Source organism: Dermacentor andersoni, chromosome 2 (assembly GCF_023375885.2).
Source record: "Dermacentor andersoni chromosome 2, qqDerAnde1_hic_scaffold, whole genome shotgun sequence".
Classification (NCBI taxonomy): Eukaryota; Metazoa; Arthropoda; class Arachnida; order Ixodida; family Ixodidae; genus Dermacentor; species Dermacentor andersoni.
In genome coordinates this window covers 200987477-201014212 of record NC_092815.1, presented here as the reverse complement: position 1 = coordinate 201014212, position 26736 = coordinate 200987477, and the positions used below count along the sequence as shown (strand labels likewise).

Here is a 26736-nt window from a genome sequence, read left to right as displayed (position 1 = left end):
AGTTTTAAATATGGTTAACAATTTCTATCAATTACAAAACAAATATTATGAACCAAGAATAAGGGCAATACAGACACTTTCCTTCAAGTCATGCCATAGTAAACTATTCGCATACACAATGGTATTAATAATTTTTAGCAAACACAGTAAATATATTATTACAAAAAAACTGAGCACAAATACTTGAATCGCATGAAAAACACCGATATATACCATTCATATTTCTCACTAAGGCAATAGGAAAATATAATTAGTTTTAAGATGAGCACATCAGTCCAACTACTACTAACGACGCGTTACTAACGACGACTACTACTAACGACTAACGACGCCATCGTAGGAAACGAGGATTTAAATGTGTCATTGCGGAAGCTATATTCTTTTAGGTGTCTTCTATGTTTGGTCCTGTTGGGATTGGTGCCCCAGAATGATAGGAATCGACAGCTATATTCATTTACTTCATTATGTAAAAGCTGGTATAGAAACTTGAGATGCAGAAGTTTTGAAGGTTTGCTTATTGAGAGAAGACCTGCTCTCGCAAGAACTTCAGAAGGCGAATCATGCCATCGATACCTGTCTACTGAGTCTAGAGGAAAATCTGGCTGAAATAAAGGGCAATCGCAAAGGTGCCGCCAAGTTACTACGACTTATTTCTTCAGCGCTAAGAATATTCAGAATATTACGCAAGAACACACCTTTTCACGGAGCACGTACGCATGGATAACGTTTGCAGTCCTTTCCGCAGGCTTTTTAGAAAGATCGGGTGCTATTACAAAAATGGTATGTAAAATTTAGGCTGCCTGAAAGGATGCGTTCGTCAGGCGCCTGTACTAGACGCCGCCACCATATTGAGGGACGCTGAGGATCGCGTTGATTGCGCGTCGTCTGAATTTAATCGCGTCGTCTGCGCCTGCGTCCCTGCACAGGGCACGACCTACTGAACTCCAGACCTGCACAGATCTCCCTCCTCCAGCACGCCTGGTCTAGTTCCCCCCTTTCGCCGCTAGGGAAAGAACGTACGAGCAGAGTGGCGCTAGTTATAACCTGTTTGCTGTCGTCTGCTTCTGTGATCTGTTCAGCGCTTGTCTTGCGATTTCGGCAGGCACAAAGCGCTTGTATTGGCGGTAAATGAATAAATTCACAAATAAACAAAAGAAAACATATGTGCGAATGCTTTGCGTTTGAATAGTGAAACTAGAAGAGGAGGAGCGGTGCAAGAAATGTAAACAACGAGGATAGGTGGCAGCTACAATGCTAGATCGACGGCATAAATTTCCCTTTTCTAGCCTCCGTAAGAGAATGGAAAAATTGTTTAAAAAGATTCATAGGATAATCTAGCTTTTTTTAGTTGATTACAGATTGCCTAATGTCGTAGATGACGTTAGGATTTACCGCTGTGTGCCGTAGTGAAAGGCAGATGATCTGATAAAAGTATAGTAAATGTATTCACGACTAAGTCCTCCGCCCGATATGTGCAATAGGCTGATCGATTCTGTTTCAAGGGAAGGTGAGCATATATTGTTTTTAATGTCGTTGGATGTCTAGCTCAGTAGAAAGCTTGCAAAAAATTAAGCGATCCCAGTGCTTTAAAACGTGCTGCACTGCAGGCCTTAAATCGTGTCACGGAACTTTTTTCAAACTGTAATGCTAGCTTTTCTGCGTGGTACGGCGGCAGCATAACGGTGGTGCTTAAGATACGTACGCAGTGAAGCTGTGTGTGTAATTCACTTTTTGAACACACGACCCATTCACGGACAACATTTAAGAGTTAAAATGAGTGGTAATCGCGCGCTCTGTCGTCGGACATTACGGTGGTTTCAAGTTTCTAAAGAGCGCAGAAGCGAATTTTACAACGTGTACAATGAAACTGTTGCGTACGTTGCGAACTCTATACACAATGTGATTTATAATAATCTGCTTGAAAAAGGCAATAGGAGCGGCTATTTAACGCTATTTTAGAAAGCAGCGGGCTACACGCTCCGACATGTTTTACGTTCGGGCAGTCAACTTTTGGAGTCAAGTGACCGATCAATGCCTTGTGACATCACTGTCACTGTGTTAGCAAAAATCATCAACTAGACAAGCAGTTCGTCACAACACAACAGCTGCCGTACTAGTTACAACGCCGCACAGCCGCCCACCGCGTAGCAGACGAACAGGTTATAAAAGCGCCACCTACGGCCGTCGGTTGAACGAAAGTGGGCGCAAGCTGCTCCCATAGAAACCGAATATCTGTGCAGGTCTGGAGTTCCAGTAGGTCGTGGCACAGGGCATAGAGTTTCCTGCAAAAATTACTAGAGGGAACTCTGGCGCTAGTGTCTACGGGAGCTGCAATGCAGCGGTTGTCCCAGCATGGGAATTATGGGAAGTACATGGATTTGCCTAAACTTCGTCCTTTTGGCTTCAAACGGCTTTGTGACTTGGTAAACTCGTCATTTTCAAGAGTGCATTGCGTAATAAATAATTAAATAAACGTCATTAAAATTGTCGGATGACAGGATTCGAACACAGGAACTCTAGCACAGAAGCCTGATATTGAAGCCATTAAGCCACGGACGCCCGTATTGACAAGCGAATGAAGCGCCTTTAGGAAATTATCGCGGGCATGCCAGTGCAGTGAAACGCTTGGTGCGTTTCGATTTGGCCACCTGGGCAAGCTCAGTCGTCGCAATTAATAGCAATTGTACGCGTTCCCGGCGTCTTCTGCACTTCGAATAATATAGATTGCGCTGAAATATACGACAATAAGGTTTATATAGCGTAATATACAAAGCCACAAGAACGCCTGAATCCACAAGCACGAAGATCAGACAAATCCATGTACTTCCCATCATTCCCATGGTAGGACAACGACTGCAGCGCCAGAGTTCCCTCTAGTAATTTTGTAGGAAACTCTATGGCACAGGGTACATGTGGACGCCCTTTCGGTTGCCGATTTCAATGCATGGACGCTATGGTGAGCTTTTCCTCAAGAGTTTGTTATTATAACTCTATGTGCACAAATCTAATTACTTTCTCTTGTATGGCTTCTAATTCATCAAATGCCCTTTTTCGTGTTTGGAAACCTACATATTAGCCGCGAGAACAAACTACAGGGGACGCTGCGAGCGCCGCTCACGTGACGTCAGGGCACGGACTCGCGTCTGCCGTATGCTGCAGTTCGGGCGGTGTGCGGGCGCCTTCTGCAGTGTTTCCGTTTGTTTGCTCTCGTTCCATGTGCTCGTTTACTTATGACGGTCGTCTCAAATATATTTTTACCACGTCTTCTTTCGCAAAAATGTATTCAATAAGCTTATTTCCAAGACGGCTATACATTTCCCAAAGCCAGCGCTAGAGTGCCAGCCGAAGGAGCTCAGATCAGCCCATTGCGGCTTTTTCATGCGCGGATTTGCAATTTGCAGCGGTAGGTCGCGTGAATAATACAAGCACAAACGCAAAAACATGGTATATAAGAATCCACTTAGGAAGACGTACATGCCGTGGCACAACAAGTATGTTACAAACGCAGGCAATATATGACTTCCACCACATGTACCTTGATTTTAAACCGCTAAAACATGTTAAAACAACTTTAAAAGTAAAACAAACGACGAGTAGTTCATGGTATAATATCGAATATTTACATTTCTTCCCGGAAACGCTTGGCAGTAACACCATGACTTAACCAACACTATAGTTTAGATTCTGCCAGTGGCGTTTCCTTCTTTAAGTACTTCTCAAAATTAGGCGGTTCTTCACCGGTTAACTTTAAGTGGCGGTAGTTTGAAGTAGAGATAATTGAGGTTCACAGCTGTTTGCTACATGGGAAAAGGAATTAATAATATTATCCTCCTTTCCGTACTACACGTTCAACTTAATTGAGCAATTTACTGGTACTTCTTGCTTGAGGAACAGACATATCAAATCTGTTTGGCGAACTGACACCGGCTGCTCGGCCCAAATTCTTTTAGTGTAATATGCCTTTTGTCGCGTATGGTTGCAGCCAGAAAGAAGCCAAAGCGGCATTCATTAGTAGTATGGGCCATATTAGACATATCATTATTCCCCAGTGGAGGTCAAGAATCAAGTAAATTCATGTAAGGTATTTGGTGTCTGCCATATAAATGTTTGCGACGTTCTGTTTTATGTACTGACGAAGGCGAATAGTTCTCCGTTTATATATTTAAACGTTCGATCGAGACATGGTGAAGGAGGAGCTGGTTGGTTTTTCCGTTTTCGGACAAGCCAAGCTGCACTGTAGTGCCTCGAGTGTACTTGAGGCATTGCAATTGGCGCTGTAAAAGAACTGCTTCATGGTTTCAATTCGAACTTGTAGTGAACCGATGGGTTTCACGAACAATGTGTTCCCCGCCATGACGCTCTATTATGAAGAGCACTTAAAGGCGTTATGCTTCGAACGGAAGAAAGAGTCGGAGCTCTGCTCGTCTGCTACCAGGTTTTCGTTCAGGACTGTGCCGCTTGAAGCAACCGGTTTTCGCCAGCAGAGCTCGTATAGCGCAGCTCGCTGCGATCGGCCCAGCGCATGCTCCGCGAATCACGAAAAGGGCGCGGGGAAGATCCAGTTGCGGTCGAGCAGGTGCGTAAGCTACTAGAACGGTTAAGGAAGGCGCAGAGGTTGTGAGAAGAGACCATATCTATACCTCAGCATAGGTCCAAGGTGTATTACGACCGGACAGCCCAGCCAGGGCTTGTCGATTTGAAGTCGGCGATAACGTAATGATTCTGCGGCCATCGCAGAAAAACAAGCTCTATGTGCACTAGGAGGATCTCGCAACCATGGTTCAAAACTATCTGACACGAACTACGTTATAAGCCTCCCTGAAAAGTGGAAGGTACAGCAGGTTTATCACTGTAATCTGCTCAACCCTTACAGGGAACGACAAGCAGTTGTATGCATGATAGTAAACGTTAACAAAGAGATTCCGGTAAAGCCTCCGGGGCTCGTGTCAATCGCAAACGGACTGACTAGGGAACAACAAATTAGGGAACTAGCCCCTCAAGTGCAGCTGGAGCCTGCAAAAATGACGGAGCTGCAGCAAATCCTGCAGGAATTTCAGGACTTATTCGTAGATATGACAGGAAGGACATTGGTTCTTACACACGACATTAAGCTCCCTTCTCCAGAGCCGGTACGTTCAAAAGCTCATCGAGCGTCGCCGCGCCAAGGCGAGATTATGGATGCCGAGGTGAAAAAGATGTTAAGAATAGCTGTGATCAAGCCTTGCGAGATTGACTACACCTTTCATTTGATATTGGATGAGGTACCGGGCAAAGATTCGCGTCCTTGCGTAGATTACCGCAGGCTAAACGCGGTCACTGAAGATCAGATCTCTCCTATACCCAACATCGACGAGCGCATCGAGAAAGTTAGTAGCGCCCGATTCATTTTCACACTGGATCTCGTTGGAGGCTTCTGCCCCGTTGCACTCATCGAGCGGGCCAGCAGATATGCCGCCTTAATATCGCCGTTGGGAACGTTCCGCGCTCAAGTACTGAGCTTCGGTTTGATAAATACACCGTATTGTTTTTCAAGCCCATGGACAAAGTTTTACGAGTAAAGGAAGAGTTCGCTTTGGCTTACTTAGATGATGTCGTGATATATTTGGCATCCTGGTCGGAGCATAGGAGACATCTAAGGGCAGTGTTGGCCGGATTGCGTGAAGCAGGCTTAACCGTCAAGGCCCCGAAATGTCAAATGGTGCAAGCGGAAGTGATATAGCTCAGTCATGTAATTGTACAGGGCTGTCTCCGTCTCGCCCAGCTAAAAGTGGCTGCGATACGAGATCTCCCGCAGCCCCGCACAAAGTCTAATATACGAACTTTCTCAGGGGTCGCAGGGTACTATCATCGGCACATCCCGAGGTATTCTGAACAAGCTAGTGTTCTAACTGATGCTCATCGAAAAACTGATCCACAGAGTGCCCTTTACGACGAAAACGAAGGAGTCGGCTTTCAACACTCAGAAGAGCGCGCTGACGAGTCAGCCCGTGTTAAGATCACCGGACTACAGAGGGGCTTTGCGGTTCAGGGCCATGCGAGCGAGCGAGGCATGGGCGTCGTATTATGCCAAAAGGGAGATAGCGAGGGGGAACATCCGGTCCTTTACGCAAGTCTGAAACTCACTAGTCGAGAATAGTGCCACTGAGAAAGAGCGCCTCGTCTTGTATGGCCTCGTCTTGATGTTTCTTATGGGCTGTTCAAAAATTGTCTTGCTATCGTGCGCACTCGAGCTTCGTCATCGAAACGAATCGTCCTCTCAAATGGTTGCAGACATCGTCTTCCAAAATTGGCCTCCTCCTGCGCTGCAGTCTCGCTTTGGAACAGTATTCTTTCGAGATACGATACAAAAAGGGGACTCTCAATGGCAATACCGAAGGCTTAAGTCAAAGCCTCTAGATGGAGAATCAGCCTCGAAAGTTTCGTTAAACTCTTGTTTTTCTTCCTGACGTACGATTTAAAGGGTCTTATTTTGGTTCACTCAGTTGGGTTAAGTAATGTCTTGTGAAGGGTACGACAAATTTGTTTGTAATTGGTGATGATGTAACATGTCCAGCAACATTTGCACTATTGAGTGGGAAATTAGCCTGGCGGAGCTCACCGAGAATTTGCCTCGCGCTTGCTGACTGAGAGGCTAAGTCTTGGTGTGGTTCTAGCAGACACATGCTGTGAACGGGAAACTGCTGCAGACCCTTCGGAGGCATCTAGGCCCTAACCGGGACGTTGAGCGACGTTGGAGAACGGCCACAGTGTTTCATGCTGAAGATAGCTGTGCACCAGCTGCGAGATCCCTCCGGCCAGGGGATGCCGTCCTCTGCACAGCGGGATCTCCTTTGGTGGCGGGGCAGTCTGCTACAGTTCACTTTGTACGGCAGTGAATGGAACGAATGCTAAACGCATGGGAGAGGCCTGGCGAACCGTCACGCTCGTCAATGTAAGCACACTCGTCCGCCACGTGTGTGCGAGGGTAGCATGCGCGGAGTGTGCAAAATCCAACTCTCCTCCTTTGGATGCTGAACCCGTCTCCACCAAGGGGCGGACTCTCCGCGCGCCACTCCGTCCGGGTTGCCCCAACGTGTCCTCACAAGGCCCTCTGCAGTGGGGGTAGCAAAGAAGGAGAATGCCCGGATTGTAGAGAGTAATGGCAGCGAGGACTTACGGAGTCGCCATCTGTAGGAAGCGCCTTGCTTGCATAGTATGAGGGATAACGCAGCGCGCTCCTCGTAGGTTTGGCTGTCGGCGCTTAATAAAAGCAGCACGCTGAAGCCCTCCTGGACATTTCTGTAACTACTCTCGAAACGACAGAAGTTTTGCTGTCAAAATAATAATCTTGGGCGAACAGAAAGCACAGAATCGTTTGCTGACACCATTTCATTATCGAAAAGGTGCAGTGAATGCCCACTGCGCGCGGTGGCCGGGATGGAGTCCCCCGAACAGGCTTCTTGCATGAATGGTACGCAGTCGCTGAGAGCAAACAATGTGATATATGTTCTTGTACTGGGCTGCCTGTGTAACGAAACGGAGCATAACAGAACGAAGCCTCAAGGCGGCGATCGCACGGGTTCGTAGCGACCGATTGCCTGTCTGCATGCGTGTCCGCGCATAATGTTTCGCTTTCGCTGCGAGCATGTTTTCAAGCCGTGCCGTGAACTTCAGGCCGCAGCATATGAGCATTTGACCGTACACAAGTAACCAATCTTCTGTGGGCGCTATCAGATCTGTTTAAAAATATGTTTGTTATAACTAGACATTTCGACGCCTGCGGCGACTTTTGATGTGCTGTCGGGACGATCCAATATTTTGTTTCTAAATTCGTGGACGTTTTATTATCATTTCTCATGTTGTATAGCACCGTTGCTTCCCGCTGCTTAATTTTTTTTTTAATCCAGTACATTCAATGTTCGGTGCTAACTCAAACCTGAGCACATGCCATGCCTTTTTGTGTTTAATGTGCTCTTTTCCGTTCTCTTTTAGTTCCAGTTAACTTGCCAGTATGTAGCATCAACGTGTTCATAGATCAAATTCGTGACGTTAACGGAGCAGAGCGCGCGGACGAGCTTCTCCATAGGCTACATACTGTCAAGTTTACAACTACTCTCGCGCCATCTACCGCAGCGATGCGACAGTACTGGGAAGGCGGCGCCACGGCTCGTCCGGCTCGACTCGTATTACTTCACGCACACTACACTTCGTTACGCCCACGGGTGCGGCCGTCTAGCTTTGTTAATTAACCCTCCCGTTTTTTTTTGGGGGGGGGGGGAAGGGGGGGTACGTTTAGTGACAAGGCAGTGGCATGCGCTTCATGGACAAGCGTCGAAATTAAGGACGTACGAAAAAGAACAAGTAGAACCGGCGATACTGCTGCGTTAGACTCATAGCCACGAAAGCCGGCCCGGGATAAATTGGTACATGTTTCCTGGCAGGCCTTACGATCTAGAACGGCGATAGAAGTGGATCGCAACTGTCAGGATAGTAAAGTAAGTCAGCTTCTGCCATCATATATTTGTGAAAATTGTTTGTTTTGTAAATCTTGCTACAAGTGCGCATTTCGCAGCTTGTGCGACGCCAGCTGTCATGGCCGGGTCAGCTGCTCAACATTTAAAAAACATTTGCCACGACTGTGCTGATTTGACGGCTTTATTGTAGCCTTAGCATTTGGCATGATCAGGATAGCATTGGCGTGTGTGATGAGTGGTATTTTATGGCGAGGAAGCCTATTTTATGCTGGCGACCGCTAATTCGTAGACGATTTTTGTTTCGGCTGCTCGCGCCAAAGGCGCAGTTTCACATGGTGCAATTTTTCTTGCTACTTTAAATTTGAAAAATTCCCTTGCAAAAGCAAAGCGCATATGTAAAGAAACAAGTTCGCAAGCGAAATCCGACCTTGTGAAAAGGGCATAATGAACCTCGATCATTGTACAACATGAAGAACGAACACTCGAGTCTAATAAATTACGATCTCCTGGTAAATAAATGTCATATTTCAGTTGCATATGGCTCCGAACGGGTCCCAAACGCCAGGATATGATCTAACCATTCGTCAATGGAGAAAAAAAGCACAATCGAGAGTCATCTTGATAACAACCCGACGCTTTTTTCTGGCGTTTACAATGTGAGGCAAGCTGAAGAGAATAGTTTGACGAATAAAAAGGCCTGGTAAATAAGGGCTTGTTTGTCTCACTAGCCGCCCGCAGAGACCTTTAGTTACGAGTACGTCGGTCAGTAGCGCGGTTCTGTGTTCAGCAGTGAGCCACGACAGACCGCTGACAACTGCTTCATAACTACAAAAGCTTTCGTTTAACACCATACCAGACGACAACGCACAGAGAACGATTGAGTACCGTGGTGTCACACAGTCACTTTCAATCAAGATCGCGTCCTACCACATCAAATTTCTCTATTTTTATCAAGCGTGGTAACTGATACAAGGTCCAACAATTTGAATCGAATTAGTTTTGCTCACTCGGCATCACGGTACTAACGACAGTCTACAATCGCGATCGTGAAGCTCGAACTTGATGCGCGAATCGTGATCGACCAAACGCATATCGAGCAAAATCGCAATCAAAAGTGACCGTCCAGCTGCCGGGATCGAGCTGTATGACCATCTGAAGTAAAAATGTCACATTTTGACGTAATAGTTCTGCGGAAACACGCAAGGTGGAGAGAAGTAATTAATAAAGGGAAAATCAGACATCCATCCGTTCGTAGCAAATGCTACAACGGAAACCCATACGGGTTCCTCGAAACAAAAGCGTCGCAGCTGAAGAACAACAGTGAACAGCGTCCCGGACCAGGATGAATTTTTCTTCAACCGCGAGGCTTTTCTTTCGAGGAATCCGCATGGGTTTCCTTTTTAGCATTTGCTACGAATGGGTGGATGTCTGATTTCCCCTTTACTAATGTCACATTTGCACGAAATGATAGGCTGTGGCTTACAACGCAAGGCATGCATCGCCAACATAGACGCCTCGAATAAAAATCGTTCAACCTATTAGAAGCACAAAGCTTTCAGGCTGCCAGTTTAGTGACTTCAATGTTAGTGTCACAGTAGGCTTTACTCACGTGCAGGATGGCTTCGTACAGTTATTTTCGCTGCTGTGAATGGCACTTCCCGTGAACGTCCAAACCCGCCATTTCTTTCACGGAGAGAACGCGTGAAGTAGCGTACAGCTTGTCTCCCCTGGTTATCTCAGCAGCATGAAAGTGCTCTCTTATTCCTTCAACATGCCTAAACCCGCAAAAAAGTATTTGCGACATCACCGAAGACCACGCTTGTACATTCATATACGCAAGAACGGCGAATCACGGATATACGTGCGGCTTTCGGCGACATGCGCACGAAGTTTAAATTTCGCGGTTTTCTCACTTTCCCAGCGTCGCGCCGCTCGCCACAGGCAGCGCTGAGCAGCGCGACAACGGAGCGAGGAGAAAGTTCATTTCAATAAGGGACTGAGGCATGAGTGCCTTTATCCCCACTGCTGTTCATGATGTACATGTTGACTAGGGAAAGGGCGCCAGGGGAAAGTAATATCGGGTTTAATATGTCATACAAACAGGGGGGTACAGTAGCAGAGCAGCAGCTTCCAGGTTTGTTTTATGCGGACGACATTGTATTGCTGGCTCACAAGCAAAGTGATATGCAACGTCAAGTTAATAACTGTGGACAGAAAGGCAAGAATATAGCCCTAAAACTTAGCGTCAAAAAATCAGGTGTTATATTATTCAATCAAAACAGTGAACAGACAGTGTCAATTCAGGGCCAGGAAATACCTCCGGTAAAACAATATAAATACCATGGTATATCGATAAACGAAGGCGATAGATATCTGCAAACACAGGAAAAAACAATAACAGCAAAGGGGAAGAGAAATGCGGCCATAATGGAAAACAAAGCGCGATGGGGTTACAGTAGGTTTGAAGTGCTTCGGGGTATGCGGAAAGGTGCAATGGTTCAACGATTGCCATTTGGAAATGCGGTTATTTGCTTGAAATCAGGGGCACTATCAGAACTCGATGGCAACCAAAGGTCAGTGGGACGCCGGTCAGGACGATGCCGTGCAGGGTGATATAGGCTGGACATGTTTTGAAGTGAGAGAAGCTCCCAGTAAAATTCTGAGGGATATGGAAGAAAGTAAATGGGCTTAAAGAGCTTTTAGGTATTTGTACACGAACAACATTGATTTACAATGGAGGAAAAGAGCTAGAAAGCTTAGCAGCAAGTATGTGACCTGTATGGTGAGGAGCCTGGCAACAACGAACATCAAGTGGAAAGTCAGGGAGGCTGAGATAATCTCATGGGTGGCGGCAATGGAAAAGAAACCTATAAGTAACCACTTAAGTGGAAAAAACGAAATCAGCACACAAACAATTTGTGATAACTCAAAGGGAAGCTCATTACTTTTCGAAGCGAGATCAGTATGCCCTAGAACACACACCTATAAAGCGAGATATAAGAATAAAGAAGAAGCATGTGTTTGCTACGGTAAAGCTAGGGAAACGGTGGAGCTTGTTTTCTTAGAATGTGAAGATATCTGCCCAGCGTTTGATTTAGGCATCTATGCCCTCCTTGACCCCGTTGGGTTCAGTGACAGCCGGGGGTAAGTAACCATGCCCGCAGTGGAGATTAGTAAGTGGAGATTGGAAGATTGGCGGAAGTAGGGAAACGACAAAGGACGAAGGCGTGCAAAAACAAAGTTCACAATAGGGCTTCAGAAAGCTTGGTTATGGGAATTCATCGGGGGTTTTTCTTTCCTTACCTTTATTTTTTTTTAAAGATAGATAGGGCACTAGCCAATATAATAACAAAAGCTTGGTGGCGCAAGCCAAGACCCCGTTCCACAGGGGACGCTCATAGCATTCATCCATCCATCCGCAGCTGTCAGTGGCGCCACCTGTTCATGGATGGAGCCTACACGCGCTTTATGCCACTCACTGAAATATCGCCGCCCCGGCGGCATAGCAGAAATATTCCTCGCGGAAGTGTTGGCTACCCACACGTCTTGTAGTCGATGGCTGCTTGTCGGTTGCGAGTTTCACGATGCAAGCTTCACGCAGCTTCTTGTTCTGCGGGCTTCGTCGCGTACGTCCGGCACTGCGACACCGATGAGTAGCCTAACAATGTTGGGTGCCTTCAAAGACAGCCAGTACCTATTATAATGCTTGCAAGCGTTCTCAAACAGACACCTGAAACGGGAAAACCTCCCCACTTAATCACAACCGCTGCGCAGGTGGGACTTCACACCTTCGTTTTCAGCTTGTTTCAGCGCTTCCGAAGCAGCCGACGCGTCCGCTGTGTTCACGTGATCCCTCATATCACGTCACGCCGACAGCAGCGCCAGCTTTTCCAGTGGTGCAGCTCGTCCCCAATAAGAAAGCCAGCGAGTCGTCGCATTTTCTCTTTCCTCGCGTGCAGGTGCGCGCACGCTGAACGTATCTTTTTATAGTTTTTCTTTGGAGCGCACCAGTCACCCGTAGCGATGTATGAAAGTTCCGTTATCTGTTTTTCAGTCACCTATATTTCACTGCCGACACCCTGTCGGATGTTCAGCCGGTTCGAGCTCGAAGCAGAGGCTGCTGAAGATTCACAAAACCACGTCTGCTTAACAAAGATCCGAAAAGGGACGACGGGCGATCGTTCGACTCTCGCTTTCTGTTTCTAGCCGCGTGTGTATTTAAGAGGCACGACATGTGATAATCGTAAAAGATGTTTTAGCAGCGTTCCCCGGTGAAAGAATACTCGCCGATTTTGAATGACAGAACCTTGGTGCAAATACGAAAGTGCAAGAAGCTGAGCTGTACGTGGGAAGGAAATGAAAATAAACTAAATAAATTTTTGAATTGAGATGATGCGTGTTTTCGCAGTTCGGCTATAGAAGAAAGCACATAAGTGTTTTTCGGGAAGTTGGTATGTAAACGCTGAAAATGCTCTGCGCTGTTCTTATTCTACGGCTGCTTTATTGTATGATCTATAGAAATAAAGAAAGCAGCGACTGGTACAGATACTTCGTAGCAACTGTGGTCTCAAGCTCCGCGGCCATTGGTCCGTTCGATGCGCCATCAGGCAGTGCGGTGTTTCTGCTCACGGAAGGTGCATTGCTTCGTCCACATTAGGAACAACTTTGGTGTGAACACGCATAGGCCAGCACTGTCGAAAAACTGGGACACGACCCAGACACCCAAAACTGACGATCCTACGTCAAGAACCTAATCTGCCTGGGTCAGGTCGTGCAAATATTGCGTGCTTTGACAAGTTTCCTGAAATATACTGCTTACACACGAAGTGTCGAAAATAGCGGTAAAATTAAAGACAATGATAACAGTTAAGGCGACACACATTATGATATCAGGCTACTTAATTTTGTGCTTGTTCTTACCTGAGTCTCGCATCTAGTACAGCGTGCGGATGCGTCCCCATGGGCGCAGTGCAGCAAGGGTGCCAACCACTGAGTGAAGCGTGCTGCACAAAGCATCGCAGGTACGAGTCGCTCCACAATGGTCCTGCCGACTCGCACGCTGGCAGGGCGGCGTCCCAAATGGTTGCGTTGGCCTTCTTCATAGCTTGAGTTCTCAGTGTCTGGAGGGCGACCTTGGCGCCTGAAATGATGCGTAGGTAAACAGCAAATAAGATGAAACATCCGTCCCGACGCAAGTCACAGACCTTAGAGCTGGTGATGTGCTACTGTGGACAAATAAAACGCCAACAAAGCCATTGAAGGTGAAACTCTGGCCGCAGGATCCCGCACGCAGTCGACCAATGACGTCGTATACATACGTGAGCGTCTAGTTTCTGTGCAGTTTGCGATGTTTCTAAATGTAGTGTAAGGTTATTGCTTTTATATTCTTCTTATAATATTATTACATTATTGCTTGTATATCTCCGCCCCAACTCGTTAACCTTGTGCGTCGGCAAGGTTATGGATCATGCACTTCTTACCCGCTTAATATCTTACCTCGAAGACACGTCCGCATACCCCCCTCAATCATCGGCTTTAGAGCCCATCTCTCAATGAAGCATGCCATGCTCCAACTCAAGCATCAAATCCTCAATGTCAAATCCCGACACACAAAGGCGATCTTGGGCCTCGATCTCCAGCGCGCCTTCGAAAATATCTCGCACTCTACCATCCTCGAACACATCTCCCTGCTCAAACTTGGCATGCGCACCTACAACTACGTACGAGACTTCCTATCCAAACGATGGGCATTCCTCTCGGTTAGAGATATTCAATCGGAGAAATTCACTCTCGGATGCGCGGGATCCCCACAAGGCACTGTCATTTCCCCACTGCTGTTCAATTTGGTCATGCTCGGATTAGCACAGGAACTACAGAAGCTCAACTGCATAGAACATACGATCTATGCCGACGACATTACCATATGGACCACAACGGGCAGCAACAGGCAAATTCAAACCGTTATACCAGAATGAATGAATGAATTTATTTCTCCTGTTTACAACAGAAAGGAAGCAGAAGCTAAAGGCCATGTGGCCTGACGAAGGCTTCTGCTCCCACAGCGATTCGGCACGCAGGCCGTACGCAGCAACATGTATCATACATACATACTGAAATCAACTGGATAGTCGCGAGACAATAGTGTTTTCGTGAAACAAAACATGTATACAAGAAACCAACAGGATAATCAAAGTAAGATGCATTTTGTTTGAGACCAACCACAACCAGAAAACAAGACAGTGACAATTTATATTGGGGTTCTAATCAGACGAACTCAATATTGTTCAGGATGAGAAAATTTTTGGATGATTTATTCGAATATTCTATAATTGCATCTTCAAAATCACGTAGGCGATTTAGTAGTGAAGGTGCCTAGTAACTGACTAGTTGTTTTCCGTAATTGGTTCTTATTCTTGGTGTTCTCATGTTATGTTGTCGAAGGCTGTAATGCGGATTGGTGGGTACATTCAAGATGTACTGCGATTTGTTTTGTTTAATGTATTGCAGCTTGGCCGCATCGCAGCAAGACGCCATCGATGCTGTCGAACATTGTCTCCAAGGCACGGGACTTCAAGGTTCCCTCGACAAGTCAGAGCTCCTCCTATACGGCCTACACTCGGTGGACGCCCACTCCTAGGATCGGCGCACAAAACGCCACTGCGAGGAAATCCAACTCCACAAGAGGGATGGGGGAGCCATACCCGTGGTCTCCACCATCCGGGTCCTCGTCATTACCATAGAAGCTAACTGCGCGAACTCAACGGCTGTATCTAACGTCCTCCGGCAGACGGCCAATACGACGCGTCTGCTGAAACAGGTGACGAACCGGCGTCAGGGCATGAAGGAAGAAAGCCTCATCTGCCTTGTTCACTCGTTCGTCATCTGTCACATCACATACGTCGCCGGCTTCCATAATTGGTACAAAGCAGAAAAGACTAAATTGGACATTATACGCGGCGCGTACAAGATAGCCTTAGGACTGCCAAACAACTTGAGCACGGAACTTCTACTCCAATTATGATTCCATAACCCCCTCGACAAATTATTCGAAGCACAGCGTCCGTCTCATCTGGCGCATCTCACCCTCACAGAAACGGGTCAGCACTTTCTAAATAAACTCGGCATCACCTAGCACCGTCAACATGGAAACAAATCCCAAATTCCACGCCACGTACAGCCTTGGCTACATGGCCACCCTATCCCTAAAACATGGGCCCGGACTGCAATAAAGAACGTCGCAAGGCAAGGGCTACCTCCCTCATTAAAGTTTGTGGCGACACCACGGGTGTTACCTTTGTCGACGCAGTTGAATATCAAGACGGGCACCGACTCGGGGCAGCAGTTAGGCCCAGCCAACTAAACTGCTGGTTTCAATAAAATTTTGTACCTCCTCCTCCTTCTATATCGTTCTATGCTGGGTTTACTTCCTCGCAGGCTGAGCGCTACGTACTTTGCTTCTAGCTTGCGGACCCCCATTGGAGAAGTTCAAGTGCGCGTACTGGATGTTTATAAGGGATGACAATCATCATGACAGTGTTAGAATCACGTTGAACCATGCGTATTTTCGTCAGCCACTACAAATTAAAAGGCCTATTTTACTAAACCTAATCTTTACTTGAACTAAGCGAAACGTTTACTCGCTGCGTTCAGAAATTACGTTGCAAATGCTACAAAAGAAAAAAAGAACTACCAACCATCACTGATATGTGCATCTAATCATGATTTCTAAACTGCAGTTGATGGTTTTAGTGGAGAAATGTTGGAGATTCATAATGTAGCCCAACTATATTGCTCCTAGCACTGCAGGTCATAGGTGATGTGAACTACAGCGATTTTTTTTTTCGGATTGACTTCGGGCGGCCCTTCCACCCTCAATATAGGCACAGCACAGCAGCAGCCGCACCGATGGCTGAACACGCCTCAATCGTCCGTATATTTGCTGTCACAGTAGCGGACTCTAATTTACTAACGGACACAAAGTAAATTCCAAAAAACGACGTGAATCTATTACAACTGCCGGCTTGAAGGCGACTCTTGTCTTTCAGACGATATAAGATGATGCATCCACATGTTCACATGATATATTCCCTATGCATTGATGCTGTACAGAACTGCTACCCCTTATCGGATCGAGAAAAACGTCATCATTTTCGCTTCTTGTGGTTAATGCTAAGGATAAGCATTGGATCGGCTCTGCAACGGTAAATAATTTTCCTTGATGGATCTGAAGACTGGCTACTGGCAAATAAAAGTCAACGAGAGGGATCGAGAAAAGACGCCTTCATCACTCAAGACGGCCTCTATGAGTTCAACGCCATTCCATTCGGACTGTGCTCGGTGCCTGCAAGGTTTCACCGGGTGATGGCCACGGTGTTAGCAGTGTTGAAATGGCAGACCTGTCTTGTTTACTTGGATGACGTCTTCGTTTTCACCGGAAACTTCGACGATCACCTTAGGCGGCTTGCGACAGTATTAGAGGCCATGAAGTCATCTGGGCTTTTGTAATCCTATTGCATGTGCGACGCGAATTGTGTAGAAGTTTCTGGAAGACACGCGGGCACCAGCGATTACTCGAACCTTCAATGAATCATGTGTGAAAGCCGACGCGCTTGACCGGCAGATCACATTTTCAACGATCGCCGACTACGTTCGCCGCTATATCCCCGTTCTTTGAGTGTAGCCTCTTTTTGAGGGCACAGGTTCGCCCAATAAAAAGCTAGTTTCGTCAAGCCTAGCTTTGCTGCTTTCTTTACCGTCACTACTACGTGACACTAGATACTATTCCAGATAACATATGAGACGCGAAGATAACTGTCACTCCTATCAGAAACACAACCTCTGCAGCATCTGAATTTGAAACACAGCATGTTCATATCATGCAATATGGGGGTAAACAATTAAGCCGGAAGACTACACGCAACTGCTAAACATGAGGTTGCCAATCATGAAGACACTAACAAACAGCAGGCATATATATTGCACTAATGTGGCAAAAACAGTGTAGGTGTTGCATGACACTACATAAAATTAAATACCATACAACCAGAAGCGCTGAACTGAAAGCAATCAAAGCCGATATTCCAGTGAAAATTTGCAGACTGCAAGATGCTGCATGCCTGCATGGATTCACTAGAAACTATCAGGGCCTACATATCAGAAAAGATTGTCAAGAAAATCCAGATAGTGAGACGCGTCTCGCAGGTACACGGCCAAGAAATTGAAGTACAGGGTACATATTACCATGCAGATATTAGAGGACACAAGTGGGCTCGTGAGCCCCACATAACTGAAAACAGGACAAGTTGGCGTGTATTTATCATTAACTACAGCGCAGAAAACAGACAACGGACAAGATCCAATCACTCTGTGTTCACTTCGTTCTTGCCTATTGCCTATTATCAATTCATGAGGCTGCACAGGAGAACATTGCCCGCGTTCAAGGTCCCGAATTCACATCCAAATCTATGGTCACGCACAGGCGCACACACACATAAATGTGGCAAGGGTACATAGCGTGAAGCAGTATGAACAGGATGACACTGAGACGGATGAGGGCTAATTTCGAACTAAACTTTATTCTGAAAATGAGGCAATTTGTACAGTTCACCAGAAAAAAGAAGTCAGCAAGAAGGCCAAGTAAAAATTAGTGTCTGCTACAACCAAACATAAATAAGAACGTTACAGAAAGAAAATACACATCAAAATTGCAGGTGCAGGAAAAACATCATTACAATCGCCATTCGTCCATTCCAGCACCTTTCAAGAAACACTGTTCTTTTTCCAGTAGACAGACTGACAGTTTGCTTGTGCAAGCACACTCTTGCAGTTCCATGCCATTGGAAAAAAACTTGTTTCTTGGAAGGTAGTCACATGGCACAGTTAGTGATCACACTGTTCCTTTCTCCCGGGACTTGTATATTTATTTCAATTTTCGCTCCTTCCTGTTTCTGATTATGTCTGGTTTCATCAAGCACTAGTTTTTATCAGGCTTTCTTGCTGTACTACTTTCTGGTAACCTTTAAAAATCACTGCATTTTCACAATAAACCTTTCACTTAGACGTTAGCGTACCCTGTTATTACTGCTTCAGACTGTACGCTTTTGCAACATTGCCCAAATAAAGAATTAGGTAAAGTACACAGAAGTATCATAAAGGCCAATAAAGCGAGTCTTTGCAGCGTAAAAAATAACTAATAGCCTGGCTGCAGATGGCAAAAGCGAACACATAGGATTGAACAAGAAAACCGAGATTATCGAACAACCGAAATTTAATCTGCATGACGAGTAAAACCCGGCTCATAGTCATCATCATCAGCCTGGCTACGCCCACTGCAGGGCAAAGGCCTCTCCCATACTTCTCCAACTACCCCGGTCATGTGCTAAATGTGGTCATGTTGTCCCTGCAAACTTCTTAATCTCATCCGCCCACCTAACTTTCTGCCGCCCCCCGCTATGCTTCTCTTCTCTTGGTATCCAGTCGGTAACCTTTAATGACCATCGGTTATCTTGCCTCCTCATTACATGTCCTGCCCATGCCCATTTCTTTTTCTGGATTTCAACTAAGATGTCATTAACTCACCTTTGTTCCCTCATACAATCTGCTCTCTTCTTCTCCCTTAACGTTACACCCATCATTCTGCTTTCCATAGCTCGTTGCGTCGTCCTCAATTTAAGTAGAACTCTTTCGTTAGCCTCCAGTTTTCTGTCCCATAGGTGAGTACTGGTACCTGCCGTGGTTGCTCAGTGGCTATGGTGTTATGGTGCTGAGCACGAGGTTGCGGGATTGTATCCCGGCCATGAAATGCGAAATGCGAAAACACCCGTGTACTTAGATTTAGGTGCACGTTAAAGAACCCCAGGTGGTCGAAATTTCCGGAGTCCTCCACTACGGCGTGCCTCATAATCAGAAATTACTGGTAAGACACAGCTGTTATACACTTTCCTCTTGAGGTATAATGGCAACCTGCTGTCCATGATCCGAAAGCCGGCTGACTAGCAATAAACCGTAGACAAAAAGTACAAGAGAAAACTAATGTTTGTTGCGTGACAGAAAATACATTAATCTCTAACGGAGGACACAGTGACACGAGATTCTCCTAGCATTTTTAGACCTACAGCTTCCATTTTTCTTTAGGCAGCTGATCAGATCTGCATATAATGCTAGTGTCTTCCTCCTCAATGCACGCTCTGATCCATAATTTCTCTAGGCAGCTGCTCAGATCACCACAGAATACTAGCGTTTTCTTCTACAATACCCGCTCCGAGGTCGAGACACCTGAGTATGCACTGTAGAGGAAGAAGCTTTCAGAATGCTGTGATGCTACGTACAGGTTTCTGCACAAGTGACAGTAGTTGCTCAAAAAAATTTGATGGGTGGGTTTTCCCGCCTTTAGAAATATTCACAGAGGACTCCCATATATATATTCACAGCACACACACCACGAGGGACGAATCAGGCTACCGTTAAGGTTCAATTTCACAACACAATCTCTGTTCTACTTTCGGCAATCACACAGAAATCATTTGCGGCTTCGTTCAGGGGTAGATGGGGGCTTTCGGGTTGGTGCTTGTAGTTGCGTTTGATGCAAGAATATGGCTAGGAGCAGGAACTGCTTATGCGTGAGCGGCGTGCGAGGAATATACACACGTCATTTCTCCAGAGGCTGACGCTCAGCACGGGTAGCGCGAGGACCTCGTTGCGCTGACACGAACACTTCGCTGCAGCTGAACTCCGAATACTGCATATGCGGTGACGGTAGCTATATGAACTTGATTGGTCATCTTGTGGGTTGTTGTAGCGCAGTCAGAACGACACAGACATGGAAGCCGCGCCAGACAACACACCGCGCTGAACAACCAGCTGCGAACAGCTGTTGTTTACGTGCCCCACGTCATATCGCACCGAACTTCAACAACTGCGTTGGGCACTCGAAAACAAATGTAAACTTCAGAGGAATTCTAAATCACGAAATACGCCTATTATTTGCCCTTAACGAAGACAGGTCGATAGTATTGTAATAGTCAGGTTTTCTTCATCACAATAAAATAATTATGCGGCCTGTGCCACAAAACCTGGCAGCAAGTAACCCTGGGCGTCGCATCAGTCGTATTTGTGACATCAGAATCATGGAAAATGGGCCCTCTAAATTGTAATTGCGACTCGTGCGACTGCACCGATTTTCATCGTTCCACTTTTCCACATAGTCCACATCGCCACTTTTGTAGAAACCTGTACGTTGTATCACTGCATTCAAAAATACGCACTTCTGGTCCACTTTGTTGTCCTGTATCTCGCGCTGGTAGTATACTCTGAACTCCTAACAAGAAGACCATATCAACATGCGCTATCCACAATGTAGGAACGTAGGCCCACGGCAGGCGCACTTGCCGTAGGGTTTCCCACCTTTATGCTTAGCCTCGAACGCCGCTCACGGTTAGCCTGTCTTGTGGAACTACATATTATTAAATTATAATGTTATTCAATATTATAGTTCCTTCCTTGTAATTTGTTGCATTAGTAATCCAGATTTCTTAGTCTAGTAATGCATTCAACCTGTTTTAGATCAACATTGTTACGACATGCTTATGGGAGTCATTTCAAACTAGATTGCTCATCCAGAGACTAGTACAAATGAAAGCCTCAATGCTTATTCCTATCCGGTATCCCCAAACAGATTATATTTGCAGAACTTTATGCCCTCTTGCATTTCCTGCAATTCAATGCTCAAAGATAGAAAAACTGATTCATTTCTTGCTGTCGAAAGGCTGCTTCGATGACGATAGCCGGCTATAACTATTCATTTCAAAAGTGTTAAGCAATGACTATACTCTAAGCTTACCAATGCGATTGTGTTCCATGAACACAATTAAGTTCCCTTTCTTCCTCTCATTAACAGCCTTGGAATGAAACTATTCACTTTCATAAGTATCAGGCTGCAAACATTCCGGAGTGTGTCCTCAGAATTTTTCCGTATCCTACAGTGTGCGTATTTGTACCAAGTTCTGGTGTTCAAGCGCAGTTATGTACGCATGTTTTAAATATGTTGCAACAAACTAATTTACTGAATCTTGTTTACAAATTTACAAGACGTGGCCATGCAGTAATGACCCCATTGGTAAGCAAAAAAAGCTGCAGATTCAGTGCAGATGTTGAAACCCATGCGAAGTGAAGTTTCTGTCAAGTGGTCAATTAAATGCTACTAAAGTAACTGTGATGTATCAATTGGTCTTATTTTCAATAGTCCAACATGTCATCGTTTGCAAGGTGTGTTTATGCACCGCATAGGTCACAACCTTGATTTCATGTAGTGTTTATGCACTATAGTGTTCACAAACTATACCAAAATGCAAACGGCAGTTAATGTCGATGCACACAGCGAGACATCAACACAGTGACGTTTGTTGAAGGAGGGATGGTGCGAGGTGCATGAAGATAAATAAATTACATGTGCTTATGTACTTATTTATTCTAATACCTCGCCGGCTGCAAGGTTGGAGTATTAGGTGAGAGGAAATAAACAAGTAGTTACAAAAGAAAGAAGAGCACAACATTAAGAAAAAAAAGAAAAAAATATAAGCAGCAGCAACACAATGCACCAACCATCCCAACAACGTGTTTTACTGGCAAAAGATTATACAATACTTAACAAACAATAACAGAAAAAATTACCGCCTATGCACTCTGTACAGATGGTCAACCAGCGAAGCTGAAATGTGCAGCCCCTGTCTTGATCACTGGGTTAATTTCGACTGTTTATTAAAGTCTTTCTGAATTATTGGTTACGTCCACACATCGCGCTTCGAACAATCACCATCAAGGAGGGTGCAATGAGTGGTTCATTGTGTCAATCCAGCGCGTCCTTGAAAGTCTTTCTGAATTATGTTATGCATTTGTGTTTTGTAATGCGTTAATTATAATATTTATGACTCATTTATGCACTGTAGTTGCCAAGTGACACACCAGGGCCGCACATTTCATTAGATTATATACAAGGACACATTTTTCAACCTATATCGAAATCAGAGAGAGACTGCTGCACGTGCGCTCTGTTGAGAGAGAGAGAAACGACGTCACTATCGGTGTAGGCACTGGCCCGCCACAACTTCGCTGTGAGATAATTATGACATGATGAACTTGTCTTAACCCCGTCCCCCTCTGTGTCCCTTCCCTGCAATAATACTGAGATAAATGTATGTTTTAAATGTATAAGCATTTCTATGCCTACCCAACGAGAAGTTTGTCCATCCGTCACGTAAGACGAATGCGATGGCTCATACCCCTCTAAACAATTGATCACACCCCCGCAGTAGGTTTTCTGTGGTCGGACCACGAGTGTTTCGCCTAGGCATATACAGCTTCCCTGTAAAAGAATGAACACCTTTCTTCTAGAGACCAATAGGATCATAGCCGCGTCGATGGGGGCGAAATGCGGAAACACCCGTGTGCTTAGATTTAGGTGCACGTTTAAGAACCCCAGGTGGTCGAAATTTCCGGAGTCCTCCACTACGGCGTGCCTCATAATCAGAAAGTGGTTTTGGCACGTAAAACCCCATAATTAATTATCATAGCCGCATTGACAAATGAAAGTTTACTGAACATGCCGAGTAAATTCTGCTTGAGAAGCAATAAATCGAAGCTACACAGAAAGGAGATGCAAAACTGGTGTGTCCATACTCATCCCAACAGGAAACGCATGCATCTATGAAGGTGTAACAGAGATCATGCTGACACAAGATTCTCCCAGTGCCTTTGCGTCTACAGCCTCCATAATTTCTCTAGGCAGTTGATCTCCACAGAATGCTAGCTTCTTCCTCTACGATGCACTCTCGACATATGTGCGTGCATTGTAGAGGAAGAAGCTAGCATTCTGTGCAGATCGGCTGCCTAGAGAAATTATGCAAGCTGTAGATATAAAAACGCTGGTAGCGTCTTGTCAGCATGGCCTCCGTTATAAAGGGATGAATTTCCTGTCAGGAAGGACACATTAATTATTTTTTCTTCTTACTGTGTATGTTCGGTTTATTGCTTGTCAGCCAGCATTTACTCGGGGTGTACATTAATATTTCGGTTGTTACATCATCTCCGTTTTCTTGTTAGTCCTATGTATTCTCTGGTGCCGTTTGCAGCCAGGCTATTCTTTATTTTTTTAGACTGCAACAAGTCACTTTATTGGCCCTTATGATGCTTCTGTGTACCTTATGAAATCTTTTATTTGACCTATGTAACCAGAATGTATAGTGTAAAGCAGTGAGAACCGGGTACGCTAACTTCTAATTAAAAGGTTTATTGTGTAAATGCCGCGATTTATAAAGGTTACCAGAAAGTAGTGCAGCAATAAAACCTGATAAAAACTAGTCCTTGATGAAGCAAAACATAAAAACGGGAAGCGGTGAAAATACGTATATATAAATATGCAAGTCCAGGGAAAAAAAACATTCTGATCACCAAGTGCGCATGTGGCTACCTTCCAAGAAACTCAGGCTTGTTTTTTTTTCAATGGCATGGAACTGCAAGAGTGTGCTTGCATAAGCAAGCTGTCAGCCTGTCTATTGGAATATGAACAATGTTTCTTGAAAGGTGCTGGCATGTACGATTGGCTATTGTAATGATTTTTTCCTGCACTTTGAATTTTTTCCGTATTTTGTTTCTGTAACGCTTTTATTCATGTTTGGTTGCATCAAGCACCAACTTTTATCTAGCCTTCACAGCTGTCTTTCTTATTTTTCTGTTAAACTGAATAAATGGTTACAATCTTGCAATGAACGTTAGTTGGAAAGTAGCCCTCATCCGTCTCTAGTGTCATCCTGTTGATACTTCTTCATGCTATGCACCCTTGCAACATTTGTGTGTGCGTGTGTCCGTGTGTGTGCGTGCACGCGCGCACATTTGGATGTGAAATCGAGACCTTGAGCGTTCTCCTATGCGGCCTCACGAATTCACTAACTATAGTGCAACAGAAATACAATAGACAAGAACGAAGTGAACACACAGAACGCTTCGTTCTGGTCCGTTGTCTATCTGTTGCGCTTTAGTTAATAAGGAATGCACACCAACTCGTCCAGTTTTCAGTTCTTATGTCGGACTCAGAAGCGCGCTTGTGTCTTGGCATATCTGCATGGCTATGTATCCTGTAATTTAATTTTTGGTCATATGCATGCAAGTCGCGTGTCATTCTCCTGATTTTCCTAGCAATCTTGTGCGATGTGCAGGCCCAGACAGTATCTGGTGAATCCAGGAAGGCGTGGAGGGTGTTGTAGTCTGCAAATTTGAACTGCAAGTGCTGCTTTGATTGCTTTCAGTTCAGATTTTCTAGGCGTAGGGTGACCTGGAATGGTACTCACTGGTTTAAGGTTTAATTTTATGTAGCGTCATACTACTGTTACACTGCTATTGCCACATCAGTGTACTATATGTGCCTGCTGTTTGCTTGCATCTTCATGATTAGCAACCTCCTCTCTGTGTCTCGCAGTTGCATATAGTCTCCTGGCCTAATTGTTTGCCCCATATTGAACGGCATGGGTCTGTTGTGTTTCAAGTTCAGGCCTGTGTGTTTCAAGCACCTGTTATTACCCGATGCCTGTATTCGATGAGTTGTCTTTTTTGTGCGCTGCTGGCAATTCATACCCTACAATACTTTGGACACAAGCACAATATCTGCGATTCTCCATAGTATCCGCTCGTCCCCCCCCCCTCCCCCCCCCCATCGTTTCGAGGTTATTCTTTTCACCAAGTGTACAATTGGCATACAGGCATGTCATAATTGTTTCACCCACGTGCTGACTCTGCCGTCATGGTCTCACACTAGCTGAGCATTTGTGGATGTTGACTTGCGGGTGTGTTTGTTCAGTTATGTGGAGCACAAGGTGCAATAAGGGTAGTTCTTGATTCTATTTGTTTCCCAACGTCGACATAAGCTGACTTATCTAAAAGCGAAAGCCAGGCTGGCCAAGAAAGTCTGTCGCGTTTTCGAGAGCTTGTTGCATCATTCTTGATTTCTGCATCAGATAGCTTTCCTATGGACTGTAGCAGGGGCGTAGCCAAGGGGAGGGGGCTTATGGAGCTTCAGCCCCCCCCCCCCCTCCTCGGAATTGTTTAGTGCTGTCCATGCACCGCTGACCAAAGCAACCGCCTGCGCCGGAAATCATTCTGGATTTTGTCTAGAATGTATTTTTCACGCTCGAAAAGACATTTCACCGCGAACATTGCGGAGTCGGGCTGGATTTCGCGGCAACGCCAATGTACCGGGAGTCACATAACGCAATCAACCCTATTTGAGCTTAAATTTTCAATGGCATCTTGATGGCGAACGGGCTCGCCGCGGCACCTCGCGGAGGCTGCGCAATCTACAGAGCGCATGTATGTCAATTCCAAAATTTTATTGGTATAAATCTCATAAACTTTTGATGTGAAAGTTGCATTGACAATTCCAAAGTTGTGCTTTATATTTTCAATGTCATAACTTTGTGGGTTTCATGCTGTTATAAACATTTGACGATAAAGGGGCATTGACTTTTCTAAAGTCTTACATCGGAACATACAACGAGACATGCCAAATCAACACATTATCAGACAAGTTGACAGAGCACGCAGTGAGGTCTGATGAGACGAAGCGTTGGGGTGGATCATTTGTGCCGTCACGTCACATAAAGAAATACCTACATTTTTTTTTACCTACGCCAAAGCAACCATGTCAAGACACTAAAGCCAGCCAAGGTAACTACGTTCTTATTTATTTTTTCTGCTTTGACTTTTATTCGCGCGGACACATTGAGTCTCTTCGATTTTTTTTTGTTCTCGTTACCCTACCCGCGAGCTGCCAGAGCGCATACGTTCTTCTCGTGTTGCCCCGACCACCGCGCGGCGCACTTCGGTGCACGTTCGGTTTGCTATGGCCGAGGGTATTTTCACCTGGCAGAGTTTTGGGCGCTTTCCGGCTAGCAGACGAGAAAAAGAAACAATGGTCGCTCGCCGCCATCACTGTGGTGACTCGACGGATTGCGCCGCGTTCGCTTGAGCGCAGCCTCTCCGTTAAGTCTTGCCTCGCTGTTGTAGGATACCTGACACACTGACTTTTTCTTAGATACGTAGATTTATTGGAGACTTACACGTATATTTAAATCTCTTGTTGCGAGGTTTAGCGTACGGACGACCGCACGCCAAGTTTCATCCTAGACGCCAACACTCGTTTCTCCGCTGGCGGAACGATTTCCCCTCCAACGGGTGTAGGTTTCCGCCGCCGCTTCCCTTCACGATCGCGCCCGCGTTCAGTTCGCGCTGCGTGCGA

The 26736-nt window shown here is 45.6% G+C and overlaps 1 protein-coding gene across 1 annotated transcript in view; it reads right to left on the bottom strand.

Moving 5' to 3' along the window:
• LOC140212828 (choline dehydrogenase, mitochondrial-like) overlaps positions 1 to 26736 on the bottom strand; it is a 47147-nt gene that overhangs the window by 9434 nt on the left and 10977 nt on the right. Inside the window, exon 2 of the mRNA XM_072286300.1 lies at positions 13374 to 13593. Coding sequence (XP_072142401.1) covers positions 13374 to 13593 — 220 coding nt within the window. The remainder of the gene's footprint in view (positions 1 to 13373; positions 13594 to 26736) is intronic.